Below are 17,668 nucleotides of genomic sequence, written 5' to 3'. Positions count from 1 at the left end.
ATTTGTCTTCATTTTCACATTTTTCACCACATGTTTCTCATGGTCATAAATGGTACAACCAAGATCTTGAAAATGGAGTGAATAACCATGCTCCAAAAGCTATCCAACACAAAGAAGATTCTCATTCAACTCAGGTACAAATAACACATTATGTATAAATTTCCTTCCCTTCTTTGTTTCAACACTGAGAAGATTCTCATTCAAAATTAGTTTTGCTTCTTCCTCTTCCTCTTCCTTTTGCATATCTACCTCCTCTATAGGAGTCTCCTTTTCCATGTTTATGAGTTGAAGATGTTCCATCATGATTTTTGGAACTAACATTGGAATGCACTCTCTATTGATTTTTTAGAGTGATGTGCCAATCTTTGCTCATATGATTTCAGTGATGCCAACAACTCTTGAACACTTAATTCAGTGAGATCATTTGTTTCTTCAATGACAGCCACAATAGGATCAAATTTCTCAGGTAAACTAATTAAAATCTTATCAACAATCCTCCTATCATAAAATTTTTCACCATGTGCTTTCATCTGATTTATCAACTCCATAAATCTACTAAAATAATCATTTAAACTTTCATTTTCCTTCACATTCATATTTTCAAAATCTCTTCTAAGAGATTGGAGTTTAACAACCCTTACCTTTTTGTCTCCTTGAAACTCTTGCTGAAGTGTTTCCCAGGCTTCTTTATCCTTTTCAACACCCATTATCCTTGAAAAAATAGATTTATCAACTCTTTGTATCATTAAAAGTGCTCCTACTTTCTTACTTCTCTTGTCTTTCAGTTCCTTTTGTTGAACTACTGTAAGATTTGCTACATTTTTTGGTTCTCCATATCCAAGGACAACAATGTCCCATAAATCCAAAGACAAGAATAAGGTTTTCATTTTAACATACCAGAAAACATAGTCTTCTCCATCAAAAATAAGAACTTGGGTTGTGTTAAAATTAACAGCATTAGTGTTGGCCATGTTTTGCTCTTCACAATCAATTTTTCTTCAACTTTTCTTGCACCCGAACTTGTTCTAACGAACCTTGCAGCTCTGATACCACTTGTTAGGATTTGGCTTTAGTTTCAGCTAACTATGGGTGCATGCAAAGTGGAGAAATAACAAACTTGCACACAGCAAATTGAAGTAAAATATAGGGAAAAACAGAGCAAGAGAATGGCTGAAAATTACTTCATACTATTATGGTTTCACTCTTTGTTAGAGTCATACAAGAATGGCTTCTTGAGCAAGCCAAGTAAGAAGCTTCTTCAAGTACATTTTTCAACTAACCCATATTTTACAAAAAGTAGAAAATGGTCCAACTAAAGTTACTTTTACCTACTATATGAAAAGACAAAATAAATATAAAATATTTTAACTTCCTAGCACATTAGCTATAACAGTATGAGGCCTCATTCTCGTTTAGTTGAATTGAACTATCTCTTCATTCTCAATAGGGTCTTTATGGATGAAGATAAGATTTATCTTTCTGGTTGTCATCTCCAAGATCAAGAAATAACCATAGGTTCTAATATGAGCAGGGTGGTAAGGCAATAATGTAGGTCTTCCTGAAAGATGGTGGATGGCCTTAAGGAGGTGGTAAGGGGGTCATATGAAAGCTTCAATGGAGGTTAGAAACACAAACAGATAGGGTTCTTCCTAGGGATCAGTATTGGACCTCTCGAGGGTTTTGAGTCTCCTCTATTTATAGAGGAAAACTTTCTAATGGAATAGGAAGCTACGTATTGGAGAAGGAGACTTTCCTCAAAAGTGGGAAGGTCTTTTAATTGGTTAATTTTGTGTTCTGAGGTCCACAAGTAGGATTTCTCCATGTGTCATCGCAGAGATTCCAAGATTAGGGCTCTCACTCTTTTCCCAGGATCCACACATGAGCACGAATCTAACTACAACCTTACTTTTGGAATTCTTCATGCTTTTAGATGCTTTGATCAAAACATCAATGCGTTGACAATTCATTGCAGTTTTTATGTTTGTTGAATAACAATGCTGCAACTATACTCAAGTTGTGATGTACTATTGCACTGCAACGTTTAAGTGGTATGTCATCGCAAAGTAAAAGATTACTACATACGCCGATGTGCTGGATCATAGGACACTAGTGCCTAAGTTAAACTTGATTTTGTGCCTTGACAACGGTTCCCATGTGTCTCATTGTGATTGTAATTGTGCATTGTGACTTAGACGTTAAGTGGGGTTGTGCTATAGGGCTTCCTTAGGCTCACAACTTCTTTGTTCAAGTACGGGAAGTTGTGATATGAATACATGATGGTCACTTATTTGGGTGTCTTCAACACAATTTCTGTAAGGCCTAAATTTATGTACTTACAATTAGGGTTTGTTTGATTGCTAAGAAACGAATGTGAAAAAGGAATATTTTTAAATTATTCTCCATTTTTTGTGTTTGTTTATTGGCAAACAGTGTTTTAGGATGAGAAACAAACAGGACGCAGGATCCCAAAATTAAGTGAACGACCCAGTGAAAAAAGAAAATGCTAAAAAAATTACTTTGTCAGATTAATTTTTCATATTAATTTTCGATCATCTCCTCTCTCTCTCTCTCCACCACTAACCATCTTCTTCCTCCTGTTATTAGCACCTCCACCACCGCCGGAAGTGCCGCCTTCGTATTGAACCCCCACTCCACGCCCTTCGCCGACACCCTAACACACCACGCCCGCGTCCCGGAGACCTGATGCACAGACAACGCTTTTCATCTCTTTCTGTTGCTGTTGCGAAGTGGAGCCTCTCGCTCCGATGGCAGAGAAGAAGCCCCTGAGTCTCAACGATCGCCACAGTCGCCTTCTTGAAGACTTGTCTTCCCATCGCCAACCACATACCCACCCGCCATGAATCCCCTATAGACACCCCCAATCACAGTTTTGTCTATATAAAATAGTCACAAGTTTGCCATGACCACCCTTCAGATTTCAAGAATTAACGTTCCAGTGTTCTATGCCTTATCCGGTGATCTTAGCAAGAAGAGAAGCTCCTTTGGGCTAAGATTCCTTCAACCCATCAACTGTTGTTCTCAATCAAGAAGAAAAGTCATTTATTTCCAGGAGAATGCATTCAGATGGAGGGCTTCTGTAGAGAGATGGTCTTTGTTTGGGGAGAGCACAGGGAAAGATGAGATTTTCATGAAAGAGAAGAAGGGGAGGAAGAAGAGGGATGTTTTAGTTAAAGTTAACCAGTCTTTGGATTTAATGGTGGTGGGGGCGGAAGAGATAACAACAACACTATGAGGGTTTTGGGTAATCTTGCTTTGGCTATTGGATTAACTTATCTTTCAATGACAGGGCAGCTTGGTTGGGTTTAGCAAGAAGAGAAGCTCCTTTGGGCTAAGATTCCTTCAACCCATCAACTGTTGTTCTCAATCAAGAAGAAAAGTCGGTTATTTTCAGGAGAATGCGTTCAGATGGAGGGCTTCTGTGGAGAGATGATCTTTGTTTGGGGAGAGGAAAGATGAGATTTTCATGAAGGAGAAGAAGGGGAGGAAGAAGAGGGATGTTTTAGTTAAAGTTAACCAGGTCTTTGGATTTAATGGTGGTGGGGGCGGAAGAGATAACAACAACACTGTGAGGGTTCTGGGTAATCTTGCTTTGGCTATCGGATTAACTTATCTTTCAATGACAGGGCAACTTGGTTGGGTTTTGGATGCAATTGTTTCGATATGGGTAAGTTGTCCTTTCTTCTTTTTAGGCTTTTGGTCCAGTTCAGGTGCTCATAGTTCTTGGATAAGCTTTTCTTAATGCATAGTGGGATATCAATTGCAACTTCGCTCGTTTATTTGTGTTGAGAAAATACTCTCACATGTCATTTTTTTTGTGATTTTGGTTGCATTTGATGGTAGTATGCTTCACTGGGACTTTTTACTTGTTAATAGTAGAGCTAGAACAGGTAACTATAATTTCGTAGGGATGAGATCCTGAAGCATTCTTGTGAAAATAGCTCCCTTCTGAAAAAGATGGTGGGATTAGCATGGATTAGATGGCTGAATCTCATGTTCACCAGAGGTCCTCCTTTAGAGTACTACATCTTAGATGTTTCTATAATTTCCAGCATTTCTTTCAGTACTTTATGATTTTTCCTATTTCCACTAGAAAGGTGCCTTGGCCAAAGGAACACTAATGAGTAAGCAAAGTTACAAAGGAACTCTCCTAATTATTATTCTTTCTATTTAGTTAATGATGTTTGCATAATCAATATTATGATTTTTTATATTCCAACTCATTTTAGATGCTATTCCAGGCTTTTTTTTTTTTTAAATAATTTCAAGGATAGTTAATCAATATAACTATATGAACATATTATTCTGTCGTGCCTCTGGGGCTTAATGTATCCAACAACAATCTGTTTCTAGTATTCTGCTTCTAGCAGCCAATTCTACATTAATCTCTGGTTGCTTTGTCTCTCTTTCTCTCACCCTCTGGCTTTTGACTGATTCCACCATGCTTCTCATTAACAGCTTCTTGCAGTGCTACTGCCAATTGTGGGGTTGGGTGCTTTTCTCTGGTGGGCAGGACGAGATATAATTCAAGGCAGCGTAAGACCTATTTAACTTGTGATTTTTCTCTTATTATTTAAAAATTCTAATATCTTTTATTGTTTCTTCTGTATGGGGAATATGAGAATATGTTGACTTGCATAGAAGAAAAAGAACAGAGGGAATCTTTATTTAAGATTAATCTAGTTTAAGTGAAACCCAATTCTTGAGCTCATTTCCCAGTTCTCATTTTGCTTGAATGTCTTTGACATGTTTAATAGCTTTGATATTTCCATATGGGGTTCCTTCTTTTTCTTTGTATACTCAACCTATAACCATGGGTAGGACCTATAATCACCAGGATACTTATACATGCTTACCATACCCTTGCTAGACTTGATACATACTCAATACAATGCAGCAAAGTGCATGGGCACTTCAAGATACACTTCATAACATTAACATTTCTAAATATATAAACATTATATTTCAACAAACCATGCTATAAAAAATGTACACAATAGAAATTTAATTAAAGTTGGCAAGATAGTTATTGGGAAATGATGCTTAGGTTGAAAACTAAACATAGGAGTATGACAAGAGAATATAAGACGGGGTACTTGCACTGCATCCATGACATAGATCTCACAAAATGGAGAGTTGAATTCCTGTCTCCCCTATCTGTGTCCATGTCGATATCCATATTGGGACATCTTAGGATAGGATACTATCATTAGATGTGAAGTATTTCCATTTCCTGGTAAGGTGGTGAAAAGTGATGTACAACCATATAAAAAGACTTTATATAGCCCTATACATAGTTTGATCTATTATTCCTAATTATCATATGCTTCAATGCCTTCTCCATTTTTAATTTTTATTTTTTTACAACCTTATAATAAGCCCATACATCAAAACCTCTTTCTGTGACTTTACAAAGACATTATCTTATGATTTTCCATCCATGAACACACCATGTCCATTACCCTCTTGATAACCTCCTCCACTGAACCCTGTTTCCGTTCAAATATGCAAGCAGTCCTTTCTACCCACATTGCCCAAAATAATGCTGCCAAAATAATATTTCATGCCGCTTTACCACCTTTACTCAAACCTTTTAAATCTCATGCTCCTAGAAAACTCTTAAGCACATCTTCACCCCAAACAAATTCAGCACTTTTATCCATAATGACATAAGAAAATTCACAATGTATCAATAAGTGGTCTTCTTTTTCCTCATTTGTGTCGCACGTAACACAACCAACATCATCCACTTCTATGCCCCTTCTGATTAAATTGTCCCTAGTCACAATCCTGTTCAAAACTGCAGTCCAAAAAACTATTAGTAAGATAGCCATAAAAGTCTCTTCAGAGAAACATGTAAAGATGGAACTACTCTTCCCTTCTTTTCCTTCTTAGAATGAGAGGGTGAAAGGCATAATTTAGGGCATATGCTAGAGCTGTGCATACTCTGGCTTAGAGAGCTAAATCTTTTGATGATGTGTGTTATTGGTGGCATTATTCACCACCTATCTGGCTAGGACCTTATATTTGTAGTTTTTTAGTGTTTAATGAACCTATCAAAAAATTAAGAAAGGGAGAAGCATATTTCTTTATAAGGAAACAATTAATAGTTCATAGGAAGAGGAGAGAATCATTTTTCTTTTAAAAATTTTTGAACTCTTTATTCTGTTGAGAAGAAAATGTGTTTATTCATACATACCCCAAAAGTGCCTAAACAGGCTAATTTGAATTAGGAGCATGTACCACCAGTATGAATATTAAATATTTCAAATGGATGATTGCTTGATTCTCCACATAAGTATTGTCAGATACTGAGGTGTAGCATGAGTTTTTTTTTTTTCGCTACAAAGGTGTAGCATGAGTTGTTCCACCTGTTTGAGGATTGAGGAACAGGCCTCGTGAGCATGGATTTTTTTATTAAATAAATAAAGTGTATAAATAATAAGAACAATTTTAATTTATTTGTCGTATAATTTCATATAAAGACTAATTTAAGTTCTATAATTTTTATTAGTATAGTGTATTTTTATGAAATTTCTATGAGTGCATCACTACTTAATTGATATTCTTAGAACTCCATTTAAATAAATAAATAAATATATATATATATATATATTATTTTTATTTCCGTTGTTCCTGAATACGCCAATGCTTCTTCCCCATTCCCTCTCTCATCTGACCCGTCCAGTTCCTCGTCGGACGCTGTTACTCAGTTTAAGGATGCAAAGAATGTTGGGCGTTGTTACTCAGCCATTTTCTCCTATAAATTTTCTTGCAAAACAAACACTAGAAAGTGAATTTTCTCACAAAAGTTTTCTCAGCAAACAAACACATTATAACTAACTGAGAAATTAAATTTTCCTCTTCTCATCCCAACATTTCTCATCCCATCCTTTCTCAGTCCAATTTTCTCAGCAATCAAATAGACCCTTAGAGAATATGTAGATGTATTTATGTCTATTACATCTCTCTCTCTCTCTCTAATCAGGGGAAGATATTATTAATAAGTTGTAATATTATAATTAATTTATAATAACAATTTCTAACATTATTAAAAATTTTAAACATTAATAAACTTAGCATAATATCATAACTTAAATTTACTATACATCAATAACTACATACTAAATAAATTAGAATTAATGAAAGTAAAAATTATCAATTTCAATTTAAAATCAATTTAAGTTCAAACTAAAATGATAAAGAATAAACTCAATGGTCTAGGTTTAGTGTGGGTTTGTCTTCACCCTAATCCAACCCTTCAATGCTTTTACTTGAACCCGATTTAATGATAATTTCTAAAACTGATTCTACCCTATAAGAGTTTAACCTGATACCCACCAGACTTGCATCCTTTCAATTGTAAATTTTTACAATGCATTGAAAACACAAGTATAGATGGCAATCTGACTGGACCTACCCTAATTGGGGTGATTTTTTTTACCATTGATTGGATTTGAGGTGATTCTCAAGGAAACATGAAACACTAGTGATCGGGAGCAGGCTAGGGATGACAATTTTCCCCATTTTCTTGATCTCTGCAAGGGCCCACCCAAAATGGGGCGGGGATGGGGAGAGCACTTCCCACAAGGACCAACTTATATGATGGATGTATGTATGTATGTATGTATCTATGTATATTAATACTTTTAAAAATATGGATGAATATATTTGAAATTATTTGGATTTCCTAATACAATTTTTACCTATTTATATGTAATTTTTTATATGAAATGAAAAAAATAAAATGATTGACATCATAAAAAAATCTCAGTGAATGAGGATACACACGAGGATACGGATAACCTTATCACCATTGGTGGGGATGAGAATGGGGATCGGGAATTTTTGTGGGAGCGGGGATGAGGAGTGGGTCCCCGTCCCTACCTTGCTCCATTGCCATTCCTAAGCAGGGCAACATTGGTATTTCTCCACCTCACCCCAAGCCTGACCTTGAATCCACCCCAATATCTTATTTTATATTATGCTTTATATTCTATATATTAATATTATAATATGACATGTATAACACATCTTATATGTAATATTTTATATTATGTAGTGTATAAATGTTATAATATGCTTTTCTCAAAAATAGTTTTGCAGGTGGGAATGGTTGGGGCAGGAAGGGGCAAATTTGGGGATCCTCGTTCCCAATAGGAATGGAGATAGGACTGGGATTTTCAATCCTATTGAGGTATGGGGTGGAGATAGGGTGGCACGTATGTGTTTTTTGGACATGGGACAAGGTGTGCAAAAACTAGTCCTGTCGAACCCTGTTTCCACTCCTAAACCCAATAGCCATTAATTTAAGTTGGAATTTGATTTATGTTTTTTTTTTCTTTGGGCTACGTTTGGTAGAGGTGTAAAATCGAACCAGGGTAAACTTTACACTTCGGTTTGATTTTGCAGGCATTTGGTAGAGGTGTTAATATACCTCATCAATCAGTTTAAAAGTCCATTGTTGTCAATATATTCATCGAAAATCAGTGGAAAGTTTACATCAATAAAATCGATGTAAAGCTTTACCTTCCTCTTCTTTTGTCCAACGGTTACCTCGTGTCTCCTCTCCAACAACTGCATGTCTTTGTTCGATCGAAGAAGAGAGTGAACCAGTGCGACGATGGCATCCCCCACCTCCAGCCAGATTCCTTTTCCACTCCCTCTCTAGTCTCTCTCTCTCTCTCTCCCTCTCTCTTTTCTTCTCCTTCTTCTATTCCTTCTTCTCTTACTTACGACCTGCCCTGTTCACTATCTTCCCCAAAGCACACAAGACTCCCAATGGCAATAATGCAAATCTTGCAATCTTCTCCAACTCTAGCATATTAGTGAGTGGCGAGCGGTGAGCAACGAGCGGCGAGTGGCACAATAGAGTTCCATTGAGACCCAATTCCTATGTATCAGAGTTCCGCTAAGACCTAGTTTTGGTGTATTAGAGTTCCAACGGCGGTGAGCGGCATATCAGCTCAAATCCTGTCGGTGTACGCATTGAAGCACTGTAAGATTCACTGTGTAAGCATTGCTTGTTCACCTTTTTCTGTCAAGATCCAACTTTTGTCGAGACCCAGTTTGAAAATTTACACCATAGAAAACCAAACATGATCAATGTAAATTTTCAAAATCAACTGGTCCCAATTTCCATCCATCACTAAACCAGTTCATATTTTTCCATGGTATAAAATTTGAATTTACACCTCAAACAAATGCAGCGTTAATGAATTGTTTATGGGTTCCAAGGTGTCACTTCCTCCATAATGAAAGAATAACCAAAATAAACATGAAAAGTAATAAAAAACTTAAAGTTTATAGGAACGAGTTAAAACTTAAAATTCATACCAAATTACAAGAGTGCCCTCTATGTAGGAGTATTATGACCTAGCTGGTAAAGGAAGGTGAAATCCATCATATGAATGGTCGAACCATGCTAGATGGATGGATGAAATTTCAAAAAATTCTTTCAACCTTCCAGGAATCGTATTACCTATTTTAAAAAAACTGCATTTTTCAAGGATTATTCTTGTATCGAAACCGGACCAGATCTAAAACCAAAAGGAGGAAGATGTATACATAATATGGAATCTACAGATGTAGCTCCCAAAGTGGTAGTTCACACCCAAATCAAAGCCTAAAACCGGCTTCCACTGAAGATGGCGTAGCTTGGAGAGAAGCTGGTTCACCAACACAGTTTTCAGCAAAACTGCAATTCAACTGTATGTATCGAACAAGGGAGGTTACCATAGTTTTTCTCTACAATTTTCTTGCAAAATTCAAAGAAGGATCTGATCAAAATCAGTCCAAGAAAGTGGAGATCAAATTAGAGTTTTTGGGCAGCAAGAGGAGAGAGAGAGAGAGAACTAATAGTAGAGTTATCTAGAGCATATCGATCTCTCTTTTCTTAATCTTGAAGAAGTACCACTCCTAATCGAATTAGGAGGTTTGTAATGTAAATCTTTATTTAGATCTGGACTCTATCTGTGGATAGGTCTTAGACTCTTATGAGAATGGGTGCTCCAAACCCATATTTGCCTAAGTCATATGACAACTTAAGCAGTTATGTGACCAGTTGATTAATCTCATTAATCATGGACTTTAGGCCCATTAAACAAGTGGCTCACATCACAAGATAGTTGTTGGCCCATTTAAGTTCAATTTGTATGGCATGGGACCCCAACAATGATCTCACATAAGCCCACACGAGTTTGGCTCAACATCTATGAAAAGGCCTGACCGAATTCACTACCAAATGCAATGAACCCTTGAATCCATCAATATGGCCTCTTAATGGGCCCGACATTTACAGTTAAATGATCCTTGAATCCAGCCATCCTATGAATGAACAAGGATAATGGATTTAAGTAAGATATAGCCCATCAAGTAAACAACCCTTAATGGTCTCTTACACACAACCTTTCAGCCCACAATGATCAAACACTACCTGACAGGGAATGACCTCTCCCCTGACTACAAGGTGCAGTGTTTCACTCTCTGCTCAAATGGGTCCTGAGAATTAAAACCTTTTGCAAACATTTTTCTTAAAACATAATATATATCATAAAATATATTTTGCAAAAACAAATCTCAAAAACTATTGAAATTGAATGTTGATAGTTTTGTCTTCCATCAGAGAGAGTGCAATCTCGATCATTCACTTTGTCCAACAAAGGGGCTGATCATATCACTATGATCACCCACTAAAGTGAATTCTCAAACTACCCCAACATACACAGGTTTTGACGCCCAAAGGATCTCACTAATTGGCACATCAAAGACAGTCTGATCCGATACTCAGTGCAGTACCATTATTAAGTCTAGGGGTTAGGTGTAACTTTCCAGTTTTGCCCATCAGTCTCCAAGGTCCAGGGCATAACTAGAAAATGGTCCGGGTTCAGTGCTTCAAACAAACACACACTACATGTGCTTCGGGTCTAACCCTAGCAGTTGAGACAAGCTACCCCAACTTATTTGGCAGTACATTAGTGTCAGCCTTGACAGGATAAACTCCCAAGTTTATCCAGTGGCTGAGAACATTCTAAACTCACACGAGTCTCATAAGTGTCCAGTTTAAGGGGTAATTACATAGAAACACACCAATGATAACATGAAACAAATATGTACTTTTATTTATTTATAATAAATGTATTTGTACATCAATCTAATTAGAGCTAAGGGCATACATTGTCTAATAGTTGGTATAGCCAATGAAACCCAAACTCAACTTGTGTTGAAGCATCAAAATCCTAACCCAACCTTACCCCCCAAAGAAACATGACCCTAACCCAACCCTGTAAAATCGCGTCAAGTCAAGTTTGTCATTTAACCCGACTCATTGACATCCCTTGATGGACATAATTTGCTTAACTTATTTAATTTGATTTATTAATACAAATTACCTTAGTTGACCTAATAAGTAACTTAATTAACTTAACCTGACAACACAATTGGCTTAACTAACTTAACATATTTAATTGATTGAATTTATTTAATTTTAATAACTTAACTTAATTAAGTTATCTACATACATTCCACTTAAAATAATATTAAATATTAAAGATTAAAAAGTTATTATTTTTAAATTTAATTAAAAAAATACAGTTTTGGTTCCATTTAAAAATGATTAAAAATTAATCATTTCAATACTACTTTAAAATTTAAAATCCATATAGTATAATACAAATTTATCAAACAATACATAACCCAAAAATAATACTTGCATTGAACCTGGACCAACTCTAAGGTTCTACTTTAATTTCACTTAAAAAAGTTCATGTGTTGCAAACAATAAATAAAAAATAATATTTGTTTAAATTTAATTTAAAAATAATAAAACTTAATAAAAATAGTGGAATTTTATCTAACAACAATGAAACTTAACAAACATTATTAAAAAATTTAATGAAAATTAATACAACCTTATCAAACAATACATGATACAAAAAAATGCTTGTGTTGGATTTAGTTTGACTTGACCCAATTACAAATGGCATAAGATTCTTAGCTCAGTTTCTCACAGCAAAGCCTTTGCATCGCATGGGTCCCAACTAGTATACTTATATATAAAATAAGTGAAAAGAAGGTATCAGCCTATCCTGTTGGTAATGTCTCTAGCTAATTTTAGTGGAGACCTGGGATATCAAGTCCTACTTCCACATACGGAGAGGCGGTTATAGGGATTTGGATCAATCAAACCCCCTAGTGTAAATTTTGATAATTAAATAACAACCTAATTGGTGACCACTTTTATGATACCTGTTGACTTTTTGATAGTTTATGATACATGTTGATTTGTAGTAATTAATAATAAAACAATCTCTAATAGTAATTAATAAAATCTCTCTCCAATATGATTATTAGTTTTAAGAGAGCCTCTACTTATAACATCTCCTATCCCCTATAGACCCCAACCTTGGTGAAAACCATGTTTGATCTTCTCACTAGCTACCATCCTTTTCTTCACCTTAAGCATTTGAGTTGGTTTTACTTTACCCTTCACAATTTGGAAAGAGTACAAATACAAATATGTACGGGGCAAATGCATACAAAGTAATACAAAATACACGGTTTTACACTCTACATATTTGTATTTGTACTCTTTCCGAACTAAGCCTAAGGTAGGATAAGGATTGCGTCTAAGGCTTAGTTTAGAAAGAGTACAAATGCAAATTTGTACAGTGCAAATATATACAAAATAATACAAAATATAAGGTTTTGCACTCTGCATATATTCATTTGTACTCCTTCCAAACTAAGCCTTAGGCTCCGTTTGGAAGGAGTACAAATTAGGGGTGATCATGGGTTGAGCTAGGTTAGGCTTTTCACTTATGATAAGGGCTATAGCTTAGGCTTGGGCCCGGCCTGGCCTGGGGTTCCAGGCCTGAAACATAAGCCCTAGCCCAAGTCTATACTTGCCCGGGTCGGGCCGAGCCTAATTTCAAGCCGATGTCACTCATATATAAAACATTAAATATCTATATATTAAATGACATAACATGCATATAAACTTATTTTGTACATTATATAATATAAAATATTACATATAATATAAATTATACATGTCATGTTATAACATTTATATATAAAATATATAATATAATGTAAAAAATGTATACATATGTATACATTATACACAAAATGTGTAAGTTTAAATATATGCGGACCGGCCCAGGCCTGGGCCGGACTTAAAGTATTAAGCCCAAGCCCGGCCCTAAAATTTGCGGGCCTGATGTGGGCCCGACCCTGAACACAAAACCTAAGCCCAAGCCCGGAATTTGCAAGCTGGGCTGGGCCAGGCTGAAATGATCACCCCTAGTACAAATGCAAATATGCAGAGTGCAAAACCTTGTATTTTGTATTATTTTGCTTCTATTTGTAATGTACATATTTGCAATTGTACTCTTTCCAAACTGAGTGCAAGGGACATTCTAGGGTATCCCAATCCTAGCCCCATAAAAAATATTCTTGGTAACATCTGGGCCTAATTCAAAAGTTAGCAGGGACATTGTTTGACGTGGGCCAGCTTCAACCCAAACCTTTCCAAAATGCAATCAAGTCAAACCTGGACCTGAACCGATATATAGGGTCGAGCCAATGCAAGAGTTTGTCACTTAACCAACTCACTGATCAGCTAAGTCAAACTGATCCATGACATTAAAATGTATAAAAAAATAATCAAAATGTGATCACATAGTTGGACAAAGAGTAGTTGGATGGAGGATCCTCCACAAGGATCTAATAGGCTAAAACACTTGACTTGTTCAAGTTCAACCACATGCAGAAGAACCTGGCTCCCCACGTTGAAGAATGAAATGGTGGTGGTATCTGTAGACTGTAGTTATCCTCATGCAAAGACTGGGCCTCCAAATGATCCGCCAAATTCGTGGCACAAGATGACATCCGATCCAAAGTGAAATCATATATATTTGATACAGTAAAGTTGTTTTCATCTTTATAAGTAAAATTGAATCCCCAAAACAGGAAAACTGGGTTTAGCCAACTTGGTAGAAATCTAAACAAAATATGAATTCCCTACCAAGCATTTGATCAGGGGCATGCACTAGCACTACTACTAGTCTAGTACTAACACCTTCCTTGCTCAAACAAGAACCAAAGGCTTTCCTGCGCTAGGGTAGGCTTTGGGTTTAAAGCACTCGCTTCTCTTCTCCCAATTCTTTGAAACCTTCATCTCCAATCGTCGAAACATGTTCTCCATTCTTGATAGCTCCTCCTCAATCTCCTCCTGCTGTTCGTTGCTCTCGGCCATTCGCTGTCGAATGTCTTGAATCTTCTTCTGGCCAGCTGATATTTCTATAGTTATCTCTGCCATCTTCGTCTGAAATCCTGCATTTTCTTCCAGTGTGTCGTCCAGTTTCTTCTTCAAGGATCGATACCCGTCTAGGGACCTCATGAGCTGCTCCCAGAGCGCCTTGTTGCGCTCTTGCAGCAGCAGGGCGCTGCTCTCAGTGTCTTCTGTCTCTGTCTCGCATGGCTTCTCTTTGTGCTCGGCAGCACAAGTCTGGACCTTGGCCAACAACATCTCGTTCTGTGCTTTGAGATCATTCAGATGTTCTTCCATGCCATTCAACTGATGAACCTTTCGAGCAAGCTCTGTTGCCATAATCTCCTTCTCCTTCCCTAAGCTTGAGAACATTCTCTCCAGACTCTTCCTTGCTGCCATGCTCTCATCCAGCTCCTTGCGTAGCCTCTGTTCTTCATCGTTTACCATGTCATTTGTCCTCCTTTCCCTTGGGGAACTGTTAACTCTGTTAGGCCTAAGATCAGTGTTGCACCGCCGCAGAAAAGCTTGCCTTTTCTTGTCAGGAGGTTGTATTTTTTGGATCCGTGCTTTGACATCGTCAAGAATGGTTATCATGCCTGCCACTCTCTGCATTTTCCGGCCATCGAAATCCTTATTACTTGCCTCGTTGTGATCGTTGATTAATTTCAGTAGTAGCTTTACATTTGCCGCCAAACCTGAAACAGAAAAAAAATGACACATTAAAATCTAAATTTTAATCATCAGAGAGAGAGAGAGAGAGAGAGAGATTGCATTTTATGTGGCTGAACACATCCAGAAAGAAAGAAAAACATTAATCCATTACAAACATGGACTACGAATTCCACAGAAAAATGGCTTTTGGCTATAATCGTTTATCAAAACATATAGCAATATAAAAGGAGCGTGATAGATCAATAGTCATCACCTTCTAGAGTTGAGTCTTCTGGCAGCCTGGCCGGGCTACTACTCACCTGATATATATCAGAATAAGAAAATGTACGACCCTTATTCATTGTCTCAAAATTTCAAAACAAGAACAAACAAGAGGAAACTTTTTTTTCTTTTTTATGAACAAGAAACTTTATTTATTGACAGATCCAAGCGTGCACCAGCTTCATGAATGGCAGAAAGGATGAAATTGAGGAGAAACAGGTAGAAGAAGAGATGCAAAGGGATTTTATTAGACTTTTTTTTTTTTTCTTTCTTTCTTTCTTTTACAGAGAGATCCAAGAAAGAGAGGGCGAGTATTTTCCCTCTCTCTTCCCTCTCCTCTGAATTGCCCTCTACTTTCCTCCCTGTATATTCAATTTCCTTCTTGTTGGTGTTGTTACCCATCTGGTGAAAGTTGCTGGTTTGGGCTTGTCATTCTCCGAAACTCTAGGCGATTGTTTGACTTTTTCATTGGCGTTCAGTTGGTTTGACCTTTTTATGCAATAAAACAGCTGATGTCTTTGAGGTCCACATTTGTTTAAATTTCCTGGTTTGGCTTTTGACTAACGGTTGAATCACATTCATTTTTTTGTAGGGTTTGTCCGGGCCTAATACACTCTGCGTTTTGGTGTCCCATTCATTTTTTTGTTCGAGGACGACGTTAATTTGATGAGAGAGCACTAGTAACTATTACCCACAAAAAGTTGAGATGGGCTCTACTCTACCTACGTACCTGAACCCCATTGTTTCTACCCAATTTTGGTTTGGTTTATCTAAGCCTAGCACAACCAAATCCATATCAAATTGACCTCAAGATGAAGTATACATGCAATTTAATTTACTCTATATTTTATAATTAAAATAGAAGGGATCGAAGTGATTTGGGTACATCCTATTTCTCGTAAAATTGGGCTCATTCCTTGTGAAAAAGACAAAGTAGCCCCAGTTTGAAAAGACCAAAAATAATCCAGAAATGTATGTTTTGTTTTTTAGAATATACACATATATTTTGGTTAACGATGAAGGGTACGTATGCTTCATTCCGAAAGAAGGGGCATGCCCAAATGACTCCTCTCAGAGAAACATGAATAAAATGTGAGGAGCTTAACTTGAGAAAAGGTTGAGCATTTATAACTTCCATTAATTTGGATACCGGTTGGTCTCAACTAACTATTGGAGTAGACCAATCTGACCCCATAGTGGAAGTTCCCAAAGGCCCATCAACACATTGTTTATCTCATGAACGATTTGGGATACATACAATATAGATGAAGGGAGAGAATGGAAGTTATAAATGCTCATCAGCTTTTTTGTTTTATCAGATCTATTTAGGTCACATCTATCTATCTAGAAATCATGTATTGCTGTAAATTATTACTATATGTTGTAAAGTATAGATGAAGGGAGATAATGGAATCTATCGTTTTGGTGTAAATTAAACCACTATATTCTGTAAAACACAATTTCTGAGTTATGAAACAATAATTTGAAGGTGCAAAACATGTTGAGTTGTGCCTCCTCTGGTGCAGCTAGAAATTTACGAATTGGTATCTAAGATGAAACAACCCACAGGCTTAAGGTAAACATACATTTACTTGTTAGTCATCCTCAAATCGTTTTAATTAAAATATGCTCAATTAAATTAAGAAGAGGTAGAGTTAGAGCAAATTAAGCAATGAGCACTATATGTATGATATGCTATTAATTAGGTTTGTCAAACTCCCTATTTATAGAGTCTACATGCACCTAGATGGACACAAAGAAAAAGAAGACATGCAGGTTTAAAAGCAAAAGAGCATCAAGAATTAGATCGAGTAATGATTAAACAAACAACATCTAAAATCGAACTAGTTAAAAAGGATACAGTTTAACACGTTGTCAGCACCCAATTTTTGCTCGATCTCTTCACCATACTTCTTTGTACTCTACTCTTTGACCCCAAAACTTGGAAATACAACTAGATCAAATAAAAACTTTACAAAGCTAAAAGATCTCTCTTTTGACACAGTCCATACGACAAATGAAAACTTCAAGACCTATCAATGTTCAATCAAATATGACCTACAAACATAGGAAACTATAAATTGGTCACACATCCACCATTCATCATGCCAACTTCCTTTCTAACAGCCTTAATCCAATGCATCCATCGCCTCAAGATCATTTGGATATAATCAACTAGTGAATCCTACTACAAGTCTACAACAATTAATCTCAAAAGTACCCAAATTCTATTTTGACAATCCTACACAACTAAAATTAGAAAACCTAGATTAATCATTTCTTTCTCATATCAGAACCTTCCACTTGACTTATCACCTTAATCCATACCCACGTACTAAGTTTTAACTCAAAATTCCCCTATTTGGCCCACCATCAAGTCAGGTCCTTACTTCAACAGATCTTATTGATTAAATCCTATCATCTATCATTCCAAGTTCATTTGGC

General features: G+C 36.5%; 3 protein-coding genes across 3 annotated transcripts; 1 reads left to right on the top strand and 2 right to left on the bottom strand.

Annotated features, from left to right (window-relative positions):
- Positions 1 to 314: 314 nt before the first annotated feature.
- On the bottom strand, positions 315 to 971 carry LOC148865923 (uncharacterized). Its single transcript, XM_088976403.1, has one exon. The coding sequence runs from the start codon at positions 969 to 971 to the stop codon at positions 315 to 317; it is 657 nt and encodes a 218-aa protein (XP_088832529.1).
- A 1,544-nt stretch (positions 972 to 2,515) lies between these two features.
- Positions 2,516 to 16,108, top strand: LOC148865921 (uncharacterized). Its single transcript, XM_088978990.1, has 4 exons — positions 2,516 to 3,685; positions 4,477 to 4,554; positions 15,386 to 15,442; positions 15,816 to 16,108. Exons 1-4 carry the CDS (start codon positions 3,485 to 3,487, stop codon positions 15,888 to 15,890), a joined length of 411 nt encoding a protein of 136 aa, XP_088835116.1. The 5' UTR covers positions 2,516 to 3,484; the 3' UTR covers positions 15,891 to 16,108.
- Positions 13,612 to 15,681, bottom strand: LOC148865922 (uncharacterized). Its single transcript, XM_088978989.1, has 2 exons — positions 15,216 to 15,681; positions 13,612 to 14,985 (listed from the first exon to the last, which is right to left on the bottom strand). The coding sequence occupies exons 1-2, from the start codon at positions 15,301 to 15,303 to the stop codon at positions 14,108 to 14,110; spliced, it is 966 nt and encodes a 321-aa protein (XP_088835115.1). The 5' UTR covers positions 15,304 to 15,681; the 3' UTR covers positions 13,612 to 14,107.
- Positions 16,109 to 17,668: the final 1,560 nt, after the last annotated feature.

Source organism: Nelumbo lutea, chromosome 3, assembly GCF_056320005.1.
Source record: "Nelumbo lutea isolate HS-2025 chromosome 3, American lotus-T2T, whole genome shotgun sequence".
Classification (NCBI taxonomy): Eukaryota; Viridiplantae; Streptophyta; class Magnoliopsida; order Proteales; family Nelumbonaceae; genus Nelumbo; species Nelumbo lutea.
This window is presented reverse-complemented; position numbering and strand designations above follow the sequence as displayed.

Bases quoted from the DNA above. Each gene is read 5' to 3' on its own strand.
- LOC148865923 (XM_088976403.1), bottom strand. From the start codon at position 971: ATGGCCAACACTAATGCTGTTAATTTTAACACAACCCAAGTTCTTATT.
- LOC148865921 (XM_088978990.1), top strand. From the start codon at position 3,485: ATGAAGGAGAAGAAGGGGAGGAAGAAGAGGGATGTTTTAGTTAAAGTT. The intron at 3,686-4,476 runs GTAAGTTGTCCT...TCTCATTAACAG, and splicing joins ATGCAATTGTTTCGATATGG to CTTCTTGCAGTGCTACTGCC. The intron at 15,443-15,815 runs GTAGAAGAAGAG...ATTTTTTTGTAG, and splicing joins ATGAAATTGAGGAGAAACAG to GGTTTGTCCGGGCCTAATAC.
- LOC148865922 (XM_088978989.1), bottom strand. From the start codon at position 15,303: ATGAATAAGGGTCGTACATTTTCTTATTCTGATATATATCAGGTGAGT. The intron at 14,986-15,215 runs GTGATGACTATT...TTTCTGTTTCAG, and splicing joins AGAAGACTCAACTCTAGAAG to GTTTGGCGGCAAATGTAAAG.